This window comes from Fusarium vanettenii (assembly GCF_000151355.1).
Source record: "Fusarium vanettenii 77-13-4 chromosome 1 genomic scaffold NECHAsca_1_chr1_3_0, whole genome shotgun sequence".
Taxonomy (NCBI): domain Eukaryota; kingdom Fungi; phylum Ascomycota; class Sordariomycetes; order Hypocreales; family Nectriaceae; genus Fusarium; species Fusarium vanettenii.
The window spans coordinates 4,160,223-4,180,883 of record NW_003315881.1 but is presented as its reverse complement, the minus strand read 5'-3'; the positions used below and the strand labels follow the sequence as shown (position 1 = coordinate 4,180,883).

At 51.1% G+C, this 20,661-nt stretch overlaps 8 protein-coding genes across 8 annotated transcripts; 4 read left to right on the top strand and 4 right to left on the bottom strand.

Moving 5' to 3' along the window:
- Positions 1-1,639: 1,639 nt before the first annotated feature.
- On the top strand, positions 1,640-3,200 carry NECHADRAFT_90486 (uncharacterized protein; the record flags this gene model as incomplete). The annotated part of the gene is made up of 5 exons (XM_003054586.1): positions 1,640-2,179; positions 2,228-2,350; positions 2,440-2,476; positions 2,529-2,650; positions 2,700-3,200. 5 exons carry the CDS (start codon positions 1,640-1,642, stop codon positions 3,198-3,200), a joined length of 1,323 nt encoding a protein of 440 aa, XP_003054632.1.
- Positions 3,201-3,510: 310 nt separating this feature from the next.
- NECHADRAFT_75551 (uncharacterized protein) lies at positions 3,511-5,127 on the top strand (the record flags this gene model as incomplete). Its single annotated transcript, XM_003054585.1, has 1 exon — positions 3,511-5,127. One exon carries the CDS (start codon positions 3,511-3,513, stop codon positions 5,125-5,127), a length of 1,617 nt encoding a protein of 538 aa, XP_003054631.1.
- A 3,775-nt stretch (positions 5,128-8,902) lies between these two features.
- Positions 8,903-10,593, top strand: NECHADRAFT_90485 (uncharacterized protein; the record flags this gene model as incomplete). The annotated part of the gene is made up of 3 exons (XM_003054584.1): positions 8,903-9,312; positions 9,361-9,497; positions 9,548-10,593. 3 exons carry the CDS (start codon positions 8,903-8,905, stop codon positions 10,591-10,593), a joined length of 1,593 nt encoding a protein of 530 aa, XP_003054630.1.
- A 281-nt stretch (positions 10,594-10,874) lies between these two features.
- Positions 10,875-12,861, bottom strand: NECHADRAFT_75549 (uncharacterized protein; the record flags this gene model as incomplete). The annotated part of the gene is made up of 6 exons (XM_003053872.1): positions 10,875-11,207; positions 11,270-11,310; positions 11,364-11,826; positions 12,218-12,272; positions 12,352-12,488; positions 12,841-12,861. The coding sequence occupies 6 exons, from the start codon at positions 12,859-12,861 to the stop codon at positions 10,875-10,877; spliced, it is 1,050 nt and encodes a 349-aa protein (XP_003053918.1).
- Positions 12,862-13,910: 1,049 nt separating this feature from the next.
- NECHADRAFT_75548 (uncharacterized protein) lies at positions 13,911-15,292 on the bottom strand (the record flags this gene model as incomplete). Its single annotated transcript, XM_003053871.1, has 2 exons — positions 13,911-14,946; positions 14,997-15,292. The coding sequence occupies 2 exons, from the start codon at positions 15,290-15,292 to the stop codon at positions 13,911-13,913; spliced, it is 1,332 nt and encodes a 443-aa protein (XP_003053917.1).
- A 369-nt stretch (positions 15,293-15,661) lies between these two features.
- On the bottom strand, positions 15,662-16,686 carry NECHADRAFT_75547 (uncharacterized protein; the record flags this gene model as incomplete). The annotated part of the gene is made up of 5 exons (XM_003053870.1): positions 15,662-15,967; positions 16,133-16,241; positions 16,282-16,289; positions 16,509-16,544; positions 16,597-16,686. The coding sequence occupies 5 exons, from the start codon at positions 16,684-16,686 to the stop codon at positions 15,662-15,664; spliced, it is 549 nt and encodes a 182-aa protein (XP_003053916.1).
- Positions 16,687-17,685: 999 nt separating this feature from the next.
- NECHADRAFT_90484 (uncharacterized protein) lies at positions 17,686-18,730 on the top strand (the record flags this gene model as incomplete). The annotated part of the gene is made up of 3 exons (XM_003054583.1): positions 17,686-17,818; positions 17,905-18,654; positions 18,687-18,730. 3 exons carry the CDS (start codon positions 17,686-17,688, stop codon positions 18,728-18,730), a joined length of 927 nt encoding a protein of 308 aa, XP_003054629.1.
- A 434-nt stretch (positions 18,731-19,164) lies between these two features.
- On the bottom strand, positions 19,165-20,151 carry NECHADRAFT_75545 (uncharacterized protein; the record flags this gene model as incomplete). The annotated part of the gene is made up of 1 exon (XM_003053869.1): positions 19,165-20,151. The coding sequence occupies one exon, from the start codon at positions 20,149-20,151 to the stop codon at positions 19,165-19,167; it is 987 nt and encodes a 328-aa protein (XP_003053915.1).
- Between the last annotated feature and the right edge of the window lie 510 nt (positions 20,152-20,661).

Here is a 20,661-nt window from a genome sequence, read left to right as displayed (position 1 = left end):
CATGATGTTATCATTCTAGCCTGAGCCCTCTTAACCATGATGTTCTCGTCGTGGACGTAACTTTCATTTCTTTGAGTTCGCTATGTCTAAGAGAATCCAAGTCTACAATTTAGGATTGGACGAGGTTCGTACGTTAGCTTCTCAATCAGGCATTTGCCGCATGTAGAAGAAGTTTCAACATGTGGGATTTTGTTAAATGTTGGGTCTGAGTGGTGCGATTATATAGTCGAACACGTCAAAAGGCTGAATCAAGAAGAATCAAGAACTGTCCCAATGCCTCCCGTTGAAGAGTGCTCAATCCAGGGTAGTTGCCGATTGCGGAAGTACATCTCTACATGCGGGTCCACCGCACGGACCAAGCAACCATCCTCCAAGGCTTTCCCTTCACAAAGGCATCACAATCAGAAATATCGCCATCAAGATATCACGGTGGAAGAGCAGATGAAGCAAAAATAGAAGCAAAAAGGTGCAAAAAACACCCGTGCGCGGACTCGAACCACGAACTTTCAGATTAAAAGTCTGACACGCTAACCAATTGCGTCACACGGGTTTGAGTGAAACATCTCGATAGACACGTTATCACGTGAGTACGGCTCGATCTTCAGGCTCTTATTGAGATCCATGTTACAATGAGTGACCCTGAATCAGAAGCCATTTTGCCCTTAAGGTCTCTATTGCTCAGGGTACCGTTTGAAACTCGAGAGCGAGATATTAGTGAGACGTCTGTGCGCCATTTATCCTCAGGGATCGTACATGCAGGTATAATCCATACGCGGCGGGCTTCCGAAATTGAGGGCATCATGACTTTATTTCCCCTCCCTCTTTCCCCTCCCTCAAGGCTATCACGGTGTCATTATGAGGGTGAAATATTGAATTGTTATTGTGCCATTGAAACTCGAGTGTAATCTTCAGTTCCGTTACAGCTGTCCCATCTTTGTTGAGTTGCCCTGAACCCCCTGCCCCTGAAGGAGAAACAGATGGCCAAGAAGCATCCCGGCCTCGTTCATTCACGCTAGAGGACGCCTATTGTCCTTAAGGCGAAGGTCAAGGATAAAGCACCATTTAGTTGTTCTTTGACTGCCCACTTCAGCTAAAAACTACAGCATTCTTGGCCCATCGTTCCCGAACGGCGACTGGCTAAGAGTTGGTCAACTATAAGACACCACCCTTTGCCGGTCATGGGAGGTTTTGGGTCAACTTCAATACGAAAAAACAATCTCGCCAAGCCATCAAGTACGTTTCAAAGACCAGAAAGCTCATACTTGTGTTATCTCAGTGCCAAGCGCGACAGCTCATGACACAAGTACCAGCCGTGATTCGTGGATTGACAATAGCAGCACGTCCTGCGATTTCGGTCTTCACCATCGAATGTGCTGATGGCATCATTGCCTATAGCACCGAAACCTCTCATCTGTATTGGCTATCTACGCCGAAAACTAGGCGCGCGTGGGGAATAGGCGGGGATTACGGATGACGTGCTCGAGATAGCATCGCAGTGCAACCTGCGTCTTCGGCTCCGGGTTTGTAATACACCGACCGTTATCATATAGGTATTCAAATTTGCCATATTCCCCTACTTCTTGATTCTTGATATGCTGGCCGGCAAAGAAGAACCGAGTTGATTACAAGCACACCCATCATGGCCACCACGAACAACACCGGCGAGCAAGCAGCGCCTACATCTCCCAAGCTCGAGATCGCTATCGCCGGAGGAGGAATTGCCGGGCTTATTACCGCAATTGCCCTTCTCAAGCATCCCCAAGTCAGTGTCCAGGTCTACGAGCGCGCCCCAGAGTTCAAGGAGATTGGCGCCAGCATTGCCCTGGGCCCCAACGGTCTGAGGACTCTGGAGAAGCTCGGGGTTGAGAATGCCCTCGCCGAGGGTTTCGCTCAGCGGCAAAAGTCAGACTACCCCATGATCTACCGACACTGGAAGACTGAGGAGGTCATTGACCGCGATGTGCACAAGACGGTTACCAACAAGAAGCATTTTACCGCGCGTTTCCACCGAGCCCATCTTCACCAAGCTCTGCTCGAGAATCTTCCACAAGAGATCATTCACTTGAACAAGACGACAGCCGACGTCAAGGCTGATCCTGATACTGGTGCCACGCTCTACTTTGAGGATGGTTCAACTGCCAAGGCGGATATTGTCATTGGAGCGGATGGCATTCGTTCGGTGCGTCAGGCTTCAATCGTAAATGTCCCATTACTGATCAAGATACAGGCTGTACGCAAGTCGTTTGTTCCAAACCATGAGCTGCACTGGAGCGGCTGGGTTGCACTCCGCGCAAGCTTTGAAGCCTCTCGTTTGGGAGACCTTGACTTCCCTCAAGACGCAACGCATTGGGTGAGTGTTTGATGTTTCTCAGCCAGTTCTGAGTTTTGAACTCATCATTCTGCTGAGTTGGTTGGTCAGCTAACTAACTTCCCAATCAGATTGGCCACGGCAACACCTTCTTCCACTCGCACCTGGGTAAGATAACACTCCATGCCTGTCGAACCTTGGCTCATGTTCATACCTCTAGGCAAGGGCCTTTTCACAACTGTTGGAGGATTTCATGCCGATCCTTCCGACCCCAATGCTCCAGGGAAGGATGCAAAATGGGATGAGCTTGGAAGCCTTGAGCAGTTCAAGGACATATACAAGGTGGGCAAAATGCCATCTTATGGCTGTACCCTCACTGATTGAGCTTCAGGACTGGAACCCGACTATCCGCGCCTTCATTGATGCAGCTCCATATGTCAGACTGTTCCCAAACTATGCAGGCGCTGCCCTTGATACGTGGTCATTTGATAACCGAGTAACGCTTGTCGGCGATGCTGCGCATACCCATGGAGGCGCCTTTGCCGCTGGAGGCTCCCTAGCCATCGACGATGCCTTCGCCCTTTCTAGCGCTCTCAACCACGTCTGGCCATCATCTTCTACTCACGCAGAAAAGCCTACTAAAGCAGAGATTGCTGAGATCTTCAGGATATACGAAGCTACCCGCCAGCCACACGTCAACAGGCTTCTGGGCGTCGTCCACAAGAACCTGGCTGGGCAAAAGGCCAACATTGAGAGAGCCAAGACCGAGACTGATGAGCAGCTTCGACAGCGGGTGGCTCAGAGAATGGATCCTTCGTGGATCAGTGAGCATGACGTTGAAAAGGCATTTAGGCAGGTGGTTGAGAAGGAAGAGCCACGGGCAAAACTGTGATTTAAGAGATGGATAATTAGAGGCATAAATAGGAAGAGCTTCGAAGACGGCACTTGGGTGCTGAAGATTTTGCGACAACAGGCCGGCTCATTTGGGACAGGGGGAAGTAGATGTTGGAACCAACATTTTAGCTCGGAACACGGCATCTCATGGCCCAACAGAAACGCCTCAAAGGATCAATGACTCACTCCGACTGACTCAAGTTTGAGTTTAACGGTCAATAGATTATGTATAAGAGCTCATTACAGCTCTTTTCTTAGCTCCCCACTTCTTCTCTTTCTAGTTACCGCCATCTCAGCCGATCGCAATCATGGTGGAGCAACAAATATCGCCTCCTCCCAACCCCCAACCCACCAACCTGACCAACCTCCCCATAGACATTCTCGTCCAAATTCTGGATTTCTTCCGAGAAGATCGTTTCGTACATGAAGATCGTGTCCAGTGGCAGAATTGGTGGGGTCAAGATCCCGACGAAAATATCTGCAGTTTGCGCTTGACGTGTCGTCGCTTCCACGACCTGGCTTCACCACTGCTTTTCCCAGTCCTTAAAGTTGACTTTGAAGGAAAATCACTACGCCGTGTAGAAGAGCTGCTGAGCAATCGGCAAATCGCTAGCGGAGTCATCGGAATACACATCACTCTTGAGTACCGCCCAGCAGAGTTCGCCACCGACTTGGCCAAGTTCGTCAAGATCAAGGATGACGCCTTGGTTAACATTCTTGAGAGTCCAACTCGTCTAAGTGGGCTGTCTATGTCTTTTGGAAACGGCACGCCCAAGTTCGAAAAGGTCTCTGCCGAGCAGATGCACAACCGAATGGCCATGAGACGAGCTTGGGATAATGTCATTCAAGGTAAAGACGCCAATGAGCCGGATGAACAAGTCCAGGCCTATCAAAGCATTCTGCTGCAAAGCCATAAAGAATACGCCAGATTACACGAGGAGCAGCTTCAAATGATTGAGAAGGGGACGTTTGTCAACACCTTTGCATCCTTACTGCCTGAAGGCCAGCAGCCGCTATCCCTGAGTATCCGAGGTATCAGGTACGAGGATGAGGACGACTACATGGACAAGTACTGGGAGGCTTTCGGGGACACAGATGTACTTTGCGAATTTCTGACAGATGCGCACACTTGTTCCTCGCTGGATCATATGGACGGCGAGGTCAGTCTCCCGCAGGCCAGGATCATCTCTGAGCTCCCCATCGCCTTGCATAAAGCAGGTGTATCACTCGAGTACTTTCGTCTCTCCTCCTGCCTCCCGGTGCGGAGCAACTTTTCAGACATTTGTCCTGGGCTTGACATCTCGCCGGACGCTGCTGCGTGGCATGACCTCCAGTCAGCGTTCCAGCAGTTGAAGGGGTTTGAGCTCCAGGATGTGGGCTGGGAGTATCACAGGCAAGACCGGACGGTCTATATACCATCCGAAGGCAGAGCTTTTATCGAGGCCTATATCGGCGCCGTCCTCTCCGGGCAATGTCTCGAAAACGTCGAGCTTGATCTGAGCGGCTTCGGTCTGGTAGACAGAGATATTGGGTGGGTAGAGCCCTGCCACCTAAGTGGTGTCTTTTCATCGATCAGCTGGCCGCGTATCAAGTACCTCGACATCATGGGTGTGACCTTCACTCAGGAGGAGTTGGTCCGTTTCTGCCTCGACCTGAGCCCGTCATTGGACGACCTTTTCCTAGACATGATCAACCTGTGGGATGGAAGCTGGGCTCATACGCTAGACATACTCCGTGAAAAGGTCATGGCTAAACCTGAGCTTCTGGTTCTGCTGGGAGACTGGAGGGGAAGGGAGCTCGGCCTGAAGGCCAGAGTATCAAGGAGTGGTTCGCCGCCGTGGGAACTGAGAGATGAAGGACTGCCCGAGAAGTTTAGACAATACGTGCAAGGGAAAGAAGGGATGGAAAACCCAGCGAACGCTTGAGGGGGGTGCTATGGTCGGGCTGGTTTGATGTATGCCCATGAGATGGACTGGGGTGGGGGACCGGAGGTTGAGCATTCATTCCGTGACAAGGAGACATGCGGAACAGGTTTCGTGACGAGAACCGGGTGCAGTGAAAGGAATGGGTTGCCTCATCTTGTACATAGCTGCATCAAGACTGCAGCGAGCTTGACGTGTCGGCACCAAATTAGCCAAGGTAGAAAGAGGCGCAGCCATCGCCAAGGCCCTCGCCTCCTGCCATGAATGCACGTCTTATTGGCTAACCCCACGTCTCAATGTGCCAAAACCTAAGAGATAGAAGCCATTCGCGTGGATACAGAAGCGAGTGTTTACGCAAGCGACAAGAGTTCGGTGACGCGGACTCGGAAACCGTCCTGAGCCAACACCGAATCCTTTCCGAGTGTCCGAGAGCATAGACGAGGGCATCGAGTGTGTATCGGGGCCCGGAGTCCATCGCCGTCTTCGAGGAGGTGCTCATGCAAGCTGCCCTTGTTGTATTGATTAACCCATAGCGGTGTCTAGCTTAGCACCGTCTTGGGAGACTAGGCTTGACGACCAAGGTGGTGGTCAACGTATCACACCAATGCTGCTGCCTAGCGCAACCCCGACTCAGAAACGAAAGGGGCAGCGAGGTCATCGTTGGAGACAGAGCCAATGACGCCCGAGCGGTGACCAAGTCCGTTGATGGTGTACAGCCGCGGAGTGTCATGCCTGTCAACGCTAGCAAAGTGATTCTAGAAGACTGTCGTGTACTCACCAGTTTTACTGCTTCAAGTTAGCTGCATAAGCTTCAGCCGCGCCCTGCTTGTGTGCGGTTGACAGCGCACATGATTGTCGCCTTGCTTGACTTGAGGCGAGATCAGCTCTGTACAATTCATCTCTTGCTGATATCAGGATGCTATTCATCGTCCAAGGGATACAGTCTAAGCAGGGATGCTTCGACACCTTCTGATTTGGGTAATGACGCTTACGCCGTGACAGGGGATGTCGACGGAGGATCGGTTCCAATGCCGATCACGTGGTCTGGATTCTTATCAGCCAAGAGAACAACAGCATAAACTACATTGCCAATAGTAGCATACGAAACCTTTTTACCTTGATCTTATTGCGTCAATTATGTATTGTCACTCGTTGGGTTGATTTTTTACGCATGGCCAAAAACGTCGCTCGTCATAATGATCTTCGAACATCCCGTAAATGGCCTGCCAAGCATGATATGGCCATCTTTCAAAGCTACGGGAAATCGCGATAGGGTATGTTGAGTTGTTTCGGAATGGAAGAGCTTCCTTTATCGTTGTGAGCGCTTAAGCTAACCACGGCTGAATAGGAATTAGCCAGGGCCAACGCTGATTCAAGCCACCTTGTTGGTCGCGATCAACCCCCTGCGGAGGTCCTAGCTTCATATGCCAGTAGGTGGTCAGTATTTCCGATCGATCTAGGTTTCCTCTGTAGCAGAGGAAGATGTATACCTGGCATTGGCGAGCACCATGCGGGCTACGAAAGCGATTCGAGTCCGGATGATATGATGACGAGGCAGAGGCAGTGAAGACGGCCTTGATAACGGAGAAATGGAAGCCTGAGATGCAAAGTAATTTCCAGAAAACGGCACAGAAAACCACACAACTCGAGTTTCGCAAACTAGAACCTGGGCTCTCATAGTATACAGTTTAAATTCAGGGTAGGAGCCAAAGGCAAATCCTGGGCGAGGCTAAGAGGTTGACATCTGAAGGAGGTCAGATTCGTGAACCTCTGTCTCTCACAATCTCAAAAATAGATTGAAGAACCCTTTCAAACTCATCCAGGAGTTGCCTGCATCTATGCGCCTCGAGATGGCGCGACCTCCCATAAAACGAAGCTTTGGTGTTGATTCACACCATTCAGCCGCTAAGCACCTCCAAAGTGATCAAAAAAACATCACCAGAGGCAGCTTGAATCTCGCGTAGTGATTTTTTTCTACGTTGAAATCTTGGCTGAATCCAGATTCTTGGCGTCTTCCGACTCTCGACCCAGCCCGTCGGTGATGCTGATCAGCAGACTGCGGCAATAACAAGGGTGGCCAAAACCCCACGAACCACCGGGGATGCTGCCAATAGAAAGCAGGATATTGTGCATCTCGGCTACTGTTTGCTCACCCTTTCCAGGGTCTCGTTATCGTCACCGCATGATCACCTTGGTCCCTGCTTTGCCCCCTTCGGTTGCAGAGGGCAGGCAATGAACTCCCCGTATCTATACGGATGGGCTGGAGGATAATTCTCTGGAGTATTAGTGGAGATTGACAAATATGGCGCTTCTCGTAGGCTACTGCAAAGCATACGTGATAGTTAGCAGCCTTGGCAGATTAGCTTCGTGGCTAGGCTTGCCGCAGGTCCGCGGGGATCCTTTTCAAGCCCGGGTGACGCGGTAAGTGGTCCTGCTTACTGACTTGTCCGGTTGTACGGGGAGAGAGCCTCTACGGGGAAGCTTATTTATGCTTCGGGTTCGGAACCCGAGGAGCCAGTTAATGGGCAAGCTCTCTTTTGTGGCGTCAGTCCGCAGAATGGCCCAGCAGGGAGGCCCATGCCGCTGAACTAGAACCATGGGGGATTGATTGGAGAAAAGGTGGAGGGGTTGAGACTAGGCTGCGGAGACGCCGTGAGGAGGAAGAGGAGGGATGGTGCGGAGGCAAGTCAACAGGTTACAGAGAGAGCAGGGATCGGTTTCTTATTCCGAGGGGGCCTGGTGTTGTTTAGTGGATCAGCACGGTCTTGAATCAGAAGTATCAAGGAGGTGGATCGTACGTAGATAAGGAATTTGATAGCAGATATCGCTCGGGACTTGCTCGGAGAGTCTCCAAATCGCGTAGAATCCAGAGAAGCCAGTGGCGTCTTCGGCGATGTTTTCTGTGGCAAGCTGTGTGTGTGTGTGTTGTCCCAACGGCGTCGTTGGGCCTGCAAGGTATTCCCGCAGGCGTCTCTCTTCCCTTGCATGGGGGTGTCAGCCATCACATGTAACGCGCCAAGGGCCTGCTTTCGGAGAAGCCCTTCAGCTTCACCTCCCCCAACTTCCCCGGATTCCCATAGCGTCGGGGCTAACGAGGGCTGATGGTTGAAGGCTAGACCTGAATGGGGCATGATTGCCTGACTATGTGGCGATGGGAATGGCTCGAGGTTTTTTGGAGTCGGGCAAAGGGTGGTATCCGTTACGTGACGCTCCCGCTCATCGGGCTTCCCCAGACTGTCGCTTCCCCAGAGAAACAGCCCCCGTCCCGTCGGTGGAACCGGACAAAGCAAAGAATCTGGGGAAAGAAAGGGCGTAGTCTACATCTTGTCAGACTTGAAGGTCAATAGGGATGCTAATGCAGAATCGTGAAGGCCTGGAACCACCCTTGGCAAAAAGTGTCGGGCAGGCGTTTCCCCATCCATCGCTAGTAGCGCGGGGGGGCAATGGATGTTGGGTTGGCTATCTCTTGGGAGGGTGTACTCTAATCATGGGTTTGAGATAAGCAGGGCAAGGGTTCAGCTCAACGCCAATTGAGTGCGACGTTGGCCAGGATTTTTGGAGTTTGCTATCTATGAGAACCTGGTCTATTTAATGGCCTTGTGTTCCTGTCAATCGTTTCCTTTTTTTTTTTTTCTTGCCTGTCCCTCACAATCTCACCCTCTCCAATCGTCCTTTTTTCCCCCTCCATCTATTCGCAGCCATGAATGCAGAAGAGGAGAAGCACCCCAAGGCCGACTTTGCCGACGCCGGCAGCCTTAATCATGGCGACACGGATAACATGGGCCATCTCCATCGGCGCCTTGGCAACCGTCAGATCCAGCTCATCGCCGCTGGTGGCTCCATCGGTACGGCCCTCTTCATCTCCATCGGAGGCGGTCTCGCCAAGGGCGGCCCCGGCAGTCTCTTGATCGCCTATACCCTTTACTCGCTCGTCCTCGCCCTCGTCAACAACTCGATCGCCGAGATGAACACATACATGCCCATCGCGGGTGGCTTTGTCCGCCTGGCAGGATACTGGGTCGATGATGCCCTGGGCTTCGTCGCTGGCTGGAACTTCTTCCTCTACGAGGCTCTGCTTATTCCGTTTGAGATTACTGCCTTGACCTCTGTCATTGCCTTCTGGAGCTCGAATGCGACGGACCCTGGACCTACGGCTGGCATTTGCGCCGCTGTCATTGTGTGCTACGGGTAAGTTTGCGCCCATGGTAGTCGCATCTAGTTACTGACGGTCGACAGACTTCTCAACATCCTCGCGGTTCGCTTCTACGGCGAGGCTGAATTCTGGCTCTCGGGAGGCAAACTCGTTCTCATCTTTATCCTCTTTGCCTTTACCTTTGTTACCATGTGCGGAGGCAACCCACAGCATGATGCTTGTAAGTGCAGACTTGTTTCTACTCTGCTGACCATTGCTGACCACCCGTAGACGGCTTCCGGCATTTCTCAAATCCCGGGTCATTTGCGACATATTTAAGCGGAGGCGACAAAGGCCGGTTCGAAGGCTTCCTCGCCGCCCTCTGGAGCGCTTCCTTCACCGTCGTCGGTCCCGAGTATATCTCCATGGTCTCTGCTGAGGCCAAGCGTCCCACCTACTACATCAAGTCGGCTTTCAAGACCGTCTACTACCGATTCTGCATCTTCTTCATTGTCGGTGCCCTGGCCATCGGCATCGTGTGCGCCTACAACGATCCTGCTCTCGTCGAAATCTACTTTGGAAGCGGTGGCTCTGGTAACGCGGCTGCGTCTCCCTATGTCATCGCCATGTCCAACCTTGGTATCAAGGGCCTGCCTCACCTGGTCAACTTCCTGATTCTCACCTCCATCTTCTCCGCCGGAAACACCTATACCTACTGTGCCACTCGAGCCCTTTACTCGCTGGCTCTTGAAGGCCGTGCCCCTCGATTCCTCCGATACTGCAACAAGGCGGGTGTCCCTGTCTACTGCTTCTTCATCGTCATGTGCTTCCCCTTCCTCTCGTTCCTTCAGGTCGGAAGCGGCTCTGCCAAGGTTCTGGGCTGGTTCGTGAGCATCATCACCGGTGGTGGTCTCATCACTTTCATCGTCATGTCCATCACCTACATCAACTACCACAAGGCTTGTGTCGCCCAGGGCGTCGACCGAAAGACGGAGCGTCCTTACTACGGATACTTCCAGCCTTACGGAGCCTACATCGCCCTGGTCATCCAGTTTGTCGTCCTCCTCACATACGGATACTACGCCTTCCGACCCAAGTTTGACGTCGAGATCTTTTTCCAGAACTACTCGATGCAAATCCTTGCTGTTCTTCTCTATGCCGGATGGAAGGTCTTTAAGCGCACGCGTTACATCAAGCCCCACGAGGTCGACCTGGTCTGGGAGCGACCTCAGATTGAGGCTTATGAGAATACTTTCACTGAGCCACCGATTGGTTTCTGGACTGAGATGATCCAGATTGTGGGTTTCCGAAGAAATAAGAAGACTTCTGAGGCTTGAGTATAGAGTTAGATACAGGTAGAGCGGGCTAGAGATAGTCATGCTAGATCCTTGCCAATATTACTGTTGATACATAAAACCTCCCGGATCGCAAAGGGTTCATGAAGCCAGACGTGATATCACCACCAAAATGAAGCTCCACCAGCAAAAGATCAGGGGCATGTCCAAGTGCCTGTGTATCTTAATCTATCGTTGTGGTCCAACCCGAGGAACAATGAGAGATTGACTGTTCATGGCTGTCTCAGTCGGCCAATTCCCCAGGCTCCAACAGCGGCGGCGTACTAGTCCCTGCGAGTACCGTCGAGATCATGATCGACGATATCGTCCAGAATAGCCTCGTTGTTGCGCTTGGCCTCCAGCCTTGCACGTTTATGCCTCCGAGTATCTCGCTCAGTCTGGCGGGTAACCCACCACGTGTAGCTATTAGTGAGACCACAGGCGGCTATGAGGGACATGGCTAGGGCAAAAGGTAACCTGTATCGTGGCTCGTATTTGTCTTGGAACATCTGGGGTCCAACGGCGTCTCCAATCTGCCCATAACTATTGACAAAGCCGATGGCAAACGCTGAGCCTGTAGCACCGCTAACGGTCTGGGAACGCCACGACCACATCATCTTAAGAGGTAGGGTCAGTAATTATTTCAAGTACTAAGCATAGGTACTCAAGGTAGACTTACCGGGAACCAGGCAATGCTAAAGCTGTTTCCGATCAACATTCCTGTGAATCGTTAGTATCCAAGGTATCAGGCGCCTAGATCTAGGATTACATACCGATATAGACGGCAATATCGTTGGGGTATGCGACGAGGATGCCGTAGGAAGCGATGACGATGATGGTACTAGTGATGGGAAAGAGCGGCAACGGGAACTTGGCTCTGTCTGAAACGTAGCCGGCGGTGAGGATGATGATAATGGTCAAGACGGACATGGGGATATTAAGGATCTGGGCGGTTGCGATGCTGCTGAAGCCCATGTTGGCGATGATGGACGGCTGGTAGAACTTGACGCCGCTGGCACCACAAGTCTGGAGTGCCCAACTGAGGGTGAAGAGCCAGAGTCTCTTGTCGCGGAGTGTCTTGATAACCTCTCTCATGTCAAAGTCCTTCTCGGAAGACCTGGGTGAGGCCACGGGCAGGCGGGCCTGGAGAAAGGCTCGCTCTTTGGGTGTGAGCCAGTCTGATGTGCCGGGAACTTGATGAATGGTCAGCGTCTGAGGAGTGCCGTAGTGGTTCATCTAGACTTACAATCAGGCAGGCGGAACCAGATGACGAACGCAAGCAGGATAGTGACAATGCCCTCAATGATGAAAAGCCTGGACTACGTGTCAGCAACTGCGTTTCAGGCGTCCACTCTAGGGAAGCAAGCAGCATTACGATCAACCGGCTATACCCCCCGCACCCGACATTTCATGGAAACCGTAAGCAAGAAGACCACTGATGATGCCGCTGATATTGCCAACGGTAACTAAGGGCGTGATGTCAGCAGCCGGGTAAATCGTGCGGATCTGGGAACCTACAGATCCAGACGAGCCTGACAGCAATCTCATCAGGGCGGTACCAGTATGTTAGATGGAGGATGACGCCCGGGAACATTCCAGCCTCGGTCAGGCCTAGCATGAAACGCACCGCGTACAAGCCACCAAGATTCGAGACTGCAGCCGTGCAAGCCGTCACAATACCCCTGTATAGTGAGAGCGTCGCGTCAGTAATGCCTCTGCCCCAGCCGGCTCAACAGACAGAACTGCACGGAGCAAGCTTACCAACTGATCATGATTCGGGACTGCCAACGAGAGGGCCTGATCCACTTCAGGACCAAGTTTGATGGAACTTCAGCTAGGATATAAGGGACCTGTGGCACGCTGTTGAGCAGGTGATGGGGTATGGAGACATATCCAGACTACTTACAGTATACAAAATAGTGATCAAGCTGTACTGGTCACTGGTAATACCTAGCTCGGTCAAGATGTTCGCATCAGTGCCTTTGTTCATGATCCGGGCGTTCGAGGATCTCATGGTGTTTTCCACCTCGTTGAGCGGTCTTGAAGTTGAATTGCGACGACGGCTCCTCCACGGACACGGCGGTGACCTCGTCGTCCCTGGTTTGTGTCATGATGGATGAGATAAACGACTGGTTTCTGGGCCAGAAACGTAGGGGATAAAGACTATTCCGGTGAGTCGCTTTACTGTGTAGAATAGTAAATCGGGAAAACCAACCTTATAACTCCACCACTATACAATGGCGTGCTCACCCTCATCGTCCCCCGGTTCATCGTTACAGTGCAGAAGGATCAGTGACCTAGTTCGAGGGCGAAGACGCCATCGCCAGCAAAAAGCACAAATTCGACCCTTGTCTAAGTCGTTAGGAGGATCTAGGTCTTATCGCCTATGCTATAATACTACGCTGTCATTTAGCCGGGGCATGACCTAGTTTGAAAATCTTCCATCTTGTGTCTTTAGGTCAATGTCGTGATCGATATCGTGGGGACTTGTAAATTTAAGCCCTGGTAGCCCCGTAGATATTGCTCGTTGCTACCAGGGCTGCGCCACTGTCCCTATCTGCCTGGGCTAATCAGGTATCGACAACGTCAAGCTCGCTTCGTCTGTGTCTAGCCAGCAGAGTTGTTTCTATACATCTGCTACCAAGTTGTTTGAGGCATTAGATAGTTGTATATAATGTCTCTGTCGTTGAGTTGCACTCCCCCTGGAGCCCGCTCTCGCTATCCCTCAGGTTCTTGTCACAGGAGATGTTGTGGCACAGGGACTGCAGCCATCGAAGTCGAGCGAGTGTAGTGAAGGGAAGAATTTGCTCCATTTCGTACAAGGCTCGCTTAGATCTAAGGCCAGACGTCAGAGACCGCCCTCGTAAGCAAGGTATGATCTATCATAGTTTTCCTATTACTCAAACGGGGAAGCTGAACCGCATTCCGGTGCACGCAACTGGGTCTCACCAGCGAGCATGGACTGATCCACCTCACCAGGGTCCAAATCATGGGAAGCCATTGATAAAGAAGCCTGGAAGATTGTCATCATCTTGGAGCATCTGGTCGTTTAATCTCCACATTGTTCAGAGGCCCAACTGGGGACTAAATCAAACCCCTCCAAGGTCGATTGAGAGAGCGGATATCGAAGGAACTTCTTAGTAAGATGCTATGAGTCTTTTCTATTATCTAACTTAAAACCCTAACCATAGAAAAAGTAGCGCAGGATAAATTCTTGTGGGTTGTTCTTGTAAGCATCCCTCTATCATTAACTTGGCCCTTTCAAACACCAACTCCATTGATCCGATGTCAAGAATCCCCCTCTATCCCACGTCTCCTTGTTAACCACTCTTCACAGGTTCAGGCATCGCATGTCTCCAAGGGACCTTTCCTCGCATGGGCTCCTCGCACGGGACATAGTCCAATACCAGCGACTCACGCATCCCTCTTGCCCCGAGGACATTGATCAAGACGTGTTCGACCAGCGGCGACGACATGATATACCTCGACAGGAGGTAATACTTTGTGTTCTCCCACGCATGCATGCGCGTCATTCCGGCTGAGCGAGACGCGTCAGATTGAAGCGCCTGTGTCCGAACCTTTTGATACTCGTTGAATATCTCGGTCAGAACAGCCTGGCTTGGTCCATCGGAGCTATGACACACAGCCTTCCGCAAGCCGTTGCATAGCATCACCACGTCCTGGATACCGTTGTTCAAACCCAGGCCAGCGTTGGGAGTAAACTTGTGGCATGCATCGCCAACAAGCACAATCCGGTTCCAGCTCCAATGCTCAGCAACTCCTTCTTCCAGATTCGCCATACCAGCCGTGAGTCTCTTGTCCCACAGGTCTTTGACCTTGAGTGTCCCGGTCAGTGGAAAATCCATGAACCCCTCAGAGAACTCTTCGATGTCCTTCTGAGCGTACGAAGCCCTGTTGGTTGTTGGCTCCGGCAGTTTCTCATAAAGAAAGATCCAACTTCTCTCACGGCCTGATATGTACATGGCACTCTTGTTTTGATGCTGGGTGTCGAAATTCTGGCCACTTTCCTCAGAAGGTCGCATGAAGCTTGCCCACATGCACTTGTAGGACGATGCAAAAGGTTCTTCGGGTTCCCAGTCTCGAGAAGGGTCATCTTGCAAGGCAAGTTGGCGCATCAAGTGGCGGGTTTTGCTGTGTACACCATCAGCTCCGATTACAACGGACCCTTGGTACACGCTGCCATCGGCGCTTGTAACAGTGACGCCATTTTCGTTGGTCTCGATGCTGGCAAGCTTCTTCCCCAGATGGACCTTTTTCTTGGCCTCTATGGGGAGACGATCATATAGAACCTGGATGAGTTGAGCTCGATGAAAAGCAACAGGGCAAGAGCCGTGGCTACAAGGCAGAGGGTTAGCATAGTTCCCATATTCCGAAGAGCAACTCACTTTGTGCGCAAAAGCTGAACCTTGGTGCTGTTCTTGAACTCCCGCCCTTGCAGGTCAAATGACTTGCCAAACTCAACCTCCCTGCCAATGGCCAATAGTTCTTCAAGGATACCGAACTGATGCATGACTCGCAGGCTTGGAGGTGCCAGTACCAAGCTTGCACCGACATCCTCGACGACGCTTTCCCTTCTCTCTAGAACGACAAAGTCGATGCCAGCCAGGTGTAGGGCATGGGCGGCAGTTAGGCCAGAGGGCCCACCACCGACGACGATGACTTTGAATGTGCTGGCGCCCATATCGTAGGATGCGGATCTGAAATGATTCGATGAAATATTCCGTGAAAAGAGTGGTTTTTTAGTCTGATTAGAGGTTGAGATGATTGTCAAAGTGACGTTGTAGTGATATCTGGTGACATATATAGTACTCTAGATCGGCGAACGGGCTTCAGGGAACCGACCGAACTTGATCAACCTCAGCCTCAAAGGTGACGAATGGATGGGGCTAATACTTGATATCATTTCCCGAAATCATGGTAGGGAATTAAACGACGACGCTCAAAACAAAGGGTCCCTATCATTTCCCAGACTGTTTTTGCCTTGGGCGTTGAGCCTGTGTGTAAAACACCGAAGTGCCGCTTAGTCACCGGCAGAGGCAGCAAACACAGTTTAGCACAGGCAGGGATCGCAGTGTCTATCCAATGAGGTCAATGGTGTGAGTCTCATGTATCTCAAAAGGGTGATGATCTTGGTCCATGATAATTGCCCATTATTGCTTCCCGTCACATTGATTTGTAGGACGGACGGAGGTCGGAGGTGCGACGAGCCAACGACGGAACTTGCATATTGCCGAGATGGCATAGCCTCACGGTTACAATCAAGACTATGCCTCCGGGGCTTCATCGTCTGATTACAGTCTTCAAAGACGGAAGCAACCTGGACAGACCTGGATGTTTTGTCCCCTTTCACAGCTAGCTGTCAGACAACGTAGTGACGGGCATTCACAACAACTCGGAAATAGTTGGACGCTAAGCAATGCTACCCATGGTATCCACTAACTTAAATAGAGACAATCTATCCTACTCAAGTTGGAAAAAGATGCCGAGTTCCTTGCATTCCTCGGCAGATTCACTCACCTACATGGCTATCCTGAATTCGGGGGAGGAGCGTGAAAGTGTGACCAAGTTGACTCGGACCATCCATAATTGATGGAACTTTTATTGGTGTGAGGGCTTTGATGTGAGTTGGCCTGGATTATGCAGCTACCGTATAGCTATAGTCCAACTCACGAAGGAGGCTATTTACAATGGTCAGACATCATCAGCCATGAACCCTTCATATTCATATCCCCCATCGACCTCAAGTTATCCTCGGCTATAGAAGGTCCTCAGCATATCTCTCACAATCTTCCTTGGTGACACCACATCTCTTCATATTCCCTTCGTTTTCACACCAAAATGAGGGCTACACCCAAGATCAGTAAACGGTCTGCTCACCCCGGGTCAAATCTGCTTACTCCCCAAGTACAAGGGTCAGCACCAAGAGGCGGCAACTGAGAAGACTCATTAGCAGTGTCATTGAGATAAACAAAAGTTGTGACTCACGACAATGGCATGGGATGAGGCCTCGGCAAGGTTGATTGCTGAGAACAACGCGACGGCAAACAATGCGAAGATGGTGTTTAGACGAAACATATTGGCGAGGGTTATGGAAGAATATCTCGAGTGGGGAAGGACGTTGAACACGGGATGGATGGCTCTTATAATCTTATCCTTTCTGGCTTCCGCCAAGTGGCAAATTTAAGCGTCATCCGATCGTATACGGATGAACTAATCCGACAATAAGAAAGACTAACAAAAGTCTGGTTAACAGTGGAGAAATTACGGGGTTGCAGTACCGAAGCTACAATGAGTGTTCCCACTGGCTACTTCGTATTCCAACGACACAGCCACTTGTATTAATTGCGGCGATATGGTCACTCTTTATTCGTAGTTGGCTTTTTTAGAAAAGGACCCAGCGCTCTTTAGCATAGCCACGATCGAGACTTGGTCAAGATGGCCGAGTACCCCTTGACTCAAGAACGAGACTTCAGCATATTAAATCTCACTTCTCTTTCTAGAGTCAAGGTCTTACGCCTGTGATGTTTGGCAAGCCCTTGCAATGATCCTTCGTGAAAACTGACCAGTCCGGAGACTGAAAGGCAAACCTGCCGCAGAGTAACTCCTCACCACCTGCCTCATCCCTCTCACTAGAATTTATCGAGACTCGATCCAATCAGTTTAACAAACTCAGCAAGAATTTAGTCAAATATGCTAACAATGATGCCGATGCTCGGAAGTATCTGTAGCTCTACCAGAGCTCTAAAGTATCCACTGAGATGAATGAAGTGGCAGCAGAAGGCTTGAGGAACTCTAAGACCAAGAAGGCTCTTGAAGTTACTGTGGGTCACATTTTGGAGGAGGGTCTAAAGCACCAGTAGCATACTGCAAGATAATTAGTTATGAATAGAATTAGGAATTATACTTGATGCCCTCCACCTCTCAAGGTTTGATAGAACAGCAATGCATAATCACATGATCATAGCGGCTGAGCGGGGCTATTTGAAAGGGCTGGTAAGCCACCTGCATCAAGTTCCACTTCTTCCCCTCCAGTTCCACCTTCCACCGTTCGCATCTACAAAGCTATTTGCAATCATGGACCCTATTCCAACTCTAGTCACGCTGAGCACACGGCCTGATATCTGGAAACCGGATGATGACTGGACGGGCGTGACGAATCAGACCCGAAGAAAGAAACTCCAGAACCGCATCAGTCAGCGAGCTTATCGTCAGTCAACTCTTGCCTGGTTTTGATGAGCAACTACTATGGAAGCTAAACAAAGGGCTGACTCGGGTTATGAAATACTTTTCTAGGCCGCAGAAAAAGACAACAAGCTAGCCAGTCGAGTTCTGGTTGCTCAACCGTTCATCATCCAAGAAGTGATATCGGCAACTTGAACAATGAGATTCAGGTCCAGCAAGTGACATTGGCAGGACTCCCTCAGTACAGCACGGACGATAAGATTGCAGCTCTTTTCCAGGGCTGCACCCTTTTAACATGTCCTAATCGAATTAACCAAATCACTTGTCTCATCAGACAAGCCTACGAGGACTACTCCCTACAGGCACCCCGGCCCGCGTATCTGCCAGTCCTCATCCGGCTGAACGTCCTCAACGCGCTAGCTCGGAACGCCATCTCCATGGGGTTCCCGCCAGAAGGGCTCTGTCGCGATGAGGCCATCTCCCCTTACAATGCAAATGGGCCCCAACTTTCCAACAACCCGCAACCGGCCACATCATGCCCCCCAGCACTACAGCCGACGTCCTTTCAGGCAACGGTAGTGCATCATCCATGGATTGATTTACTCCCGTTTCCTCAGCTTCGCGATAATATGCTCACGTATATGGAAGCTGGGCTGGTGGACGATGAGGAGCTGTGTGAGGACCTTCTCATGGTGGATGATCCGCGGGGTCTCGATAGTAAACCCTCGTTGATTGTGTGGGGATGGTCGTGGGATCCCCAAGCCTGGGAAGCCAATCCTGCCTTTTTACGAAAATGGGGGTTTCTACTACGAGGGTGCACGGAAATCATCGAGGGCACTAACTATTGGAGGGGGAAAAGAGGTGAGAAGAGGCTCATTTTTGAAATATAAAAGCCGAGGTTGACTTGGCGATGAATCCTGTTTTACATGACACATAAGCTAGTTGCGTTAGTTTGCAGTATCTGGGGGAAGGTTTCAGTCCCTCAATCAAGTCATGCCTGAGACAAAGTTGTTTGTTGTGTCATCGAAGCTTGGGTATAGGCGTTATCTCCGTTGGGTTGCTCAGAAGCCCACCCCCTACCGCTTCTTCGACCCTTGACCAAGCATGAGACTTCGTATTCTGTATCTGGCTTACGCGCTAACAATGCGGGAGGAAGGATTTTCTTCGCAGGGTACAAAAGTGCTTCACCAAGCTTCAGAACCAGAGTTGCTGACAGAGGCCGCTTGCCCCTGTCATAGGCCAGACGTACACGCAGTTCCGAATAACTCAGGTTGCATTACCCCGATGAGTGTGCCAAAGTCAACATCAGCCGAGGACGCGAATATAGTTCAATTCGGGTGTCGCTCTCTATTTGCTCCTAGCTGGCAGTCCCTACAGCCCTACCCATTTCAATGACTCCGCCCATAGCTTGCCCGCCTTTTCCTCATCATAGGCATGAGCGCCATAACCTGGCGTGTATAGACCTGACGAAGGATCCCATTCCTTCGCAATTTGGCAGTCCTCGAGATAACGACCGCCCTTTCCTTCCAAAGCCTTCGCGGTAGCCCCCCACACGCTGGTGGCAGCCCCTTGATCTGGGTTCTTATAGATAGAGGCAAGGTACGCGTCTCCATCAAGCGCCCCCTTCTGTTCATCAGACATGTGTCGCACCAGGTTAGTGAGGACGGCGCCTGGCTGAACACTCCATGCATGGACCCCCTGCGAGCCGTATCGTCGCTCGATCTCGTTGGCGGTCCAAAGATTGGCGGTTTTACTGGCTGCGTATGCAGCCATGGCGTCATATCCGCCATCGAAGTTGACGTCCTCAAAGTTGACCTCACCAAACCGGTGAGCAACAGAAGAAAGAACCACGACTCGAGAAGCGAACGAAGGGGTGGTTCCAGCCAGCAGAGCAGGTTGAACAAGGTTGAACAAGAGGAAATGGGCGAGGTGGTTGGTTCCAAACTGGGTCTCAAATCCGTCCTTGGTTCGACCTTCGGGAGGGGTCATAACGCCGGCATTACAGATCAGAATATTGAGGGTTTGGCTCTTGGAAAGAAACTCGGCCGCGCAAGACCGCACGCTTGCAAGGGAGTCGAGATCGAGTTCAAGGAGATGAACCCGGTCACTGTCGATCAGATCCCCCAGAGCAGTCTTCGCCTTGGCGAGGTTGCGAGCGGTGAGATACAAAGTCATGCCTGCTAGGTGGAGGGCTTTTGCAGTCTCCATACCAATTCCAGAAGAGCAGCCAGTGATGAAGGCGACCTTCCCGGACAGCTTTCCAACCAAGTCCTCGTCTTGAATGATCTGGATCGCAGTCGGGCGACTGTCCCCCGGGCCGTTGGGGTGTTCATGAACTTGGGCATAACGATCAGCCATGGTAGTGGATGTAAGATTGATGAAGAGAGAAATGTAGCGGATGGATTTACAATGAGTAAATGAGAGAGATGTAGCCATGTAAGAAGGGCTTCATCTGCACTTATATATGTGATTTACCCTGACATTGTCCAACTTTGCCTCGCTTCTCTCGGGCTCCGAAGAAATCCACTGACGCAATATACTTCTCTCTAGGGCACTAGCGCGTAATCCAGCTGCAGAATCTGGAGAGTCAAACAGATGGGTTCTTCAAGCGGTCCTTTGATCTTGGGTCTAACACGAGGGCTCTTGTAAGTGCCGAGATAGACACCGGCCAATCGGGGACCCTTGAGAACGAACTCCACAGGATAAGCCGCTTGCATTAGCTTCATGTCCACATTTATCAGCCAATCAGGGCGACTCGGCCACGACCGCTCCCAATCTTGTCTCGAGATTACAATGCTGTGATGTGTTGACAATGTGTTCTTATTATAGTTAAAGACCGGCCCTTGATGGACTCTGAGCCAGAAGATC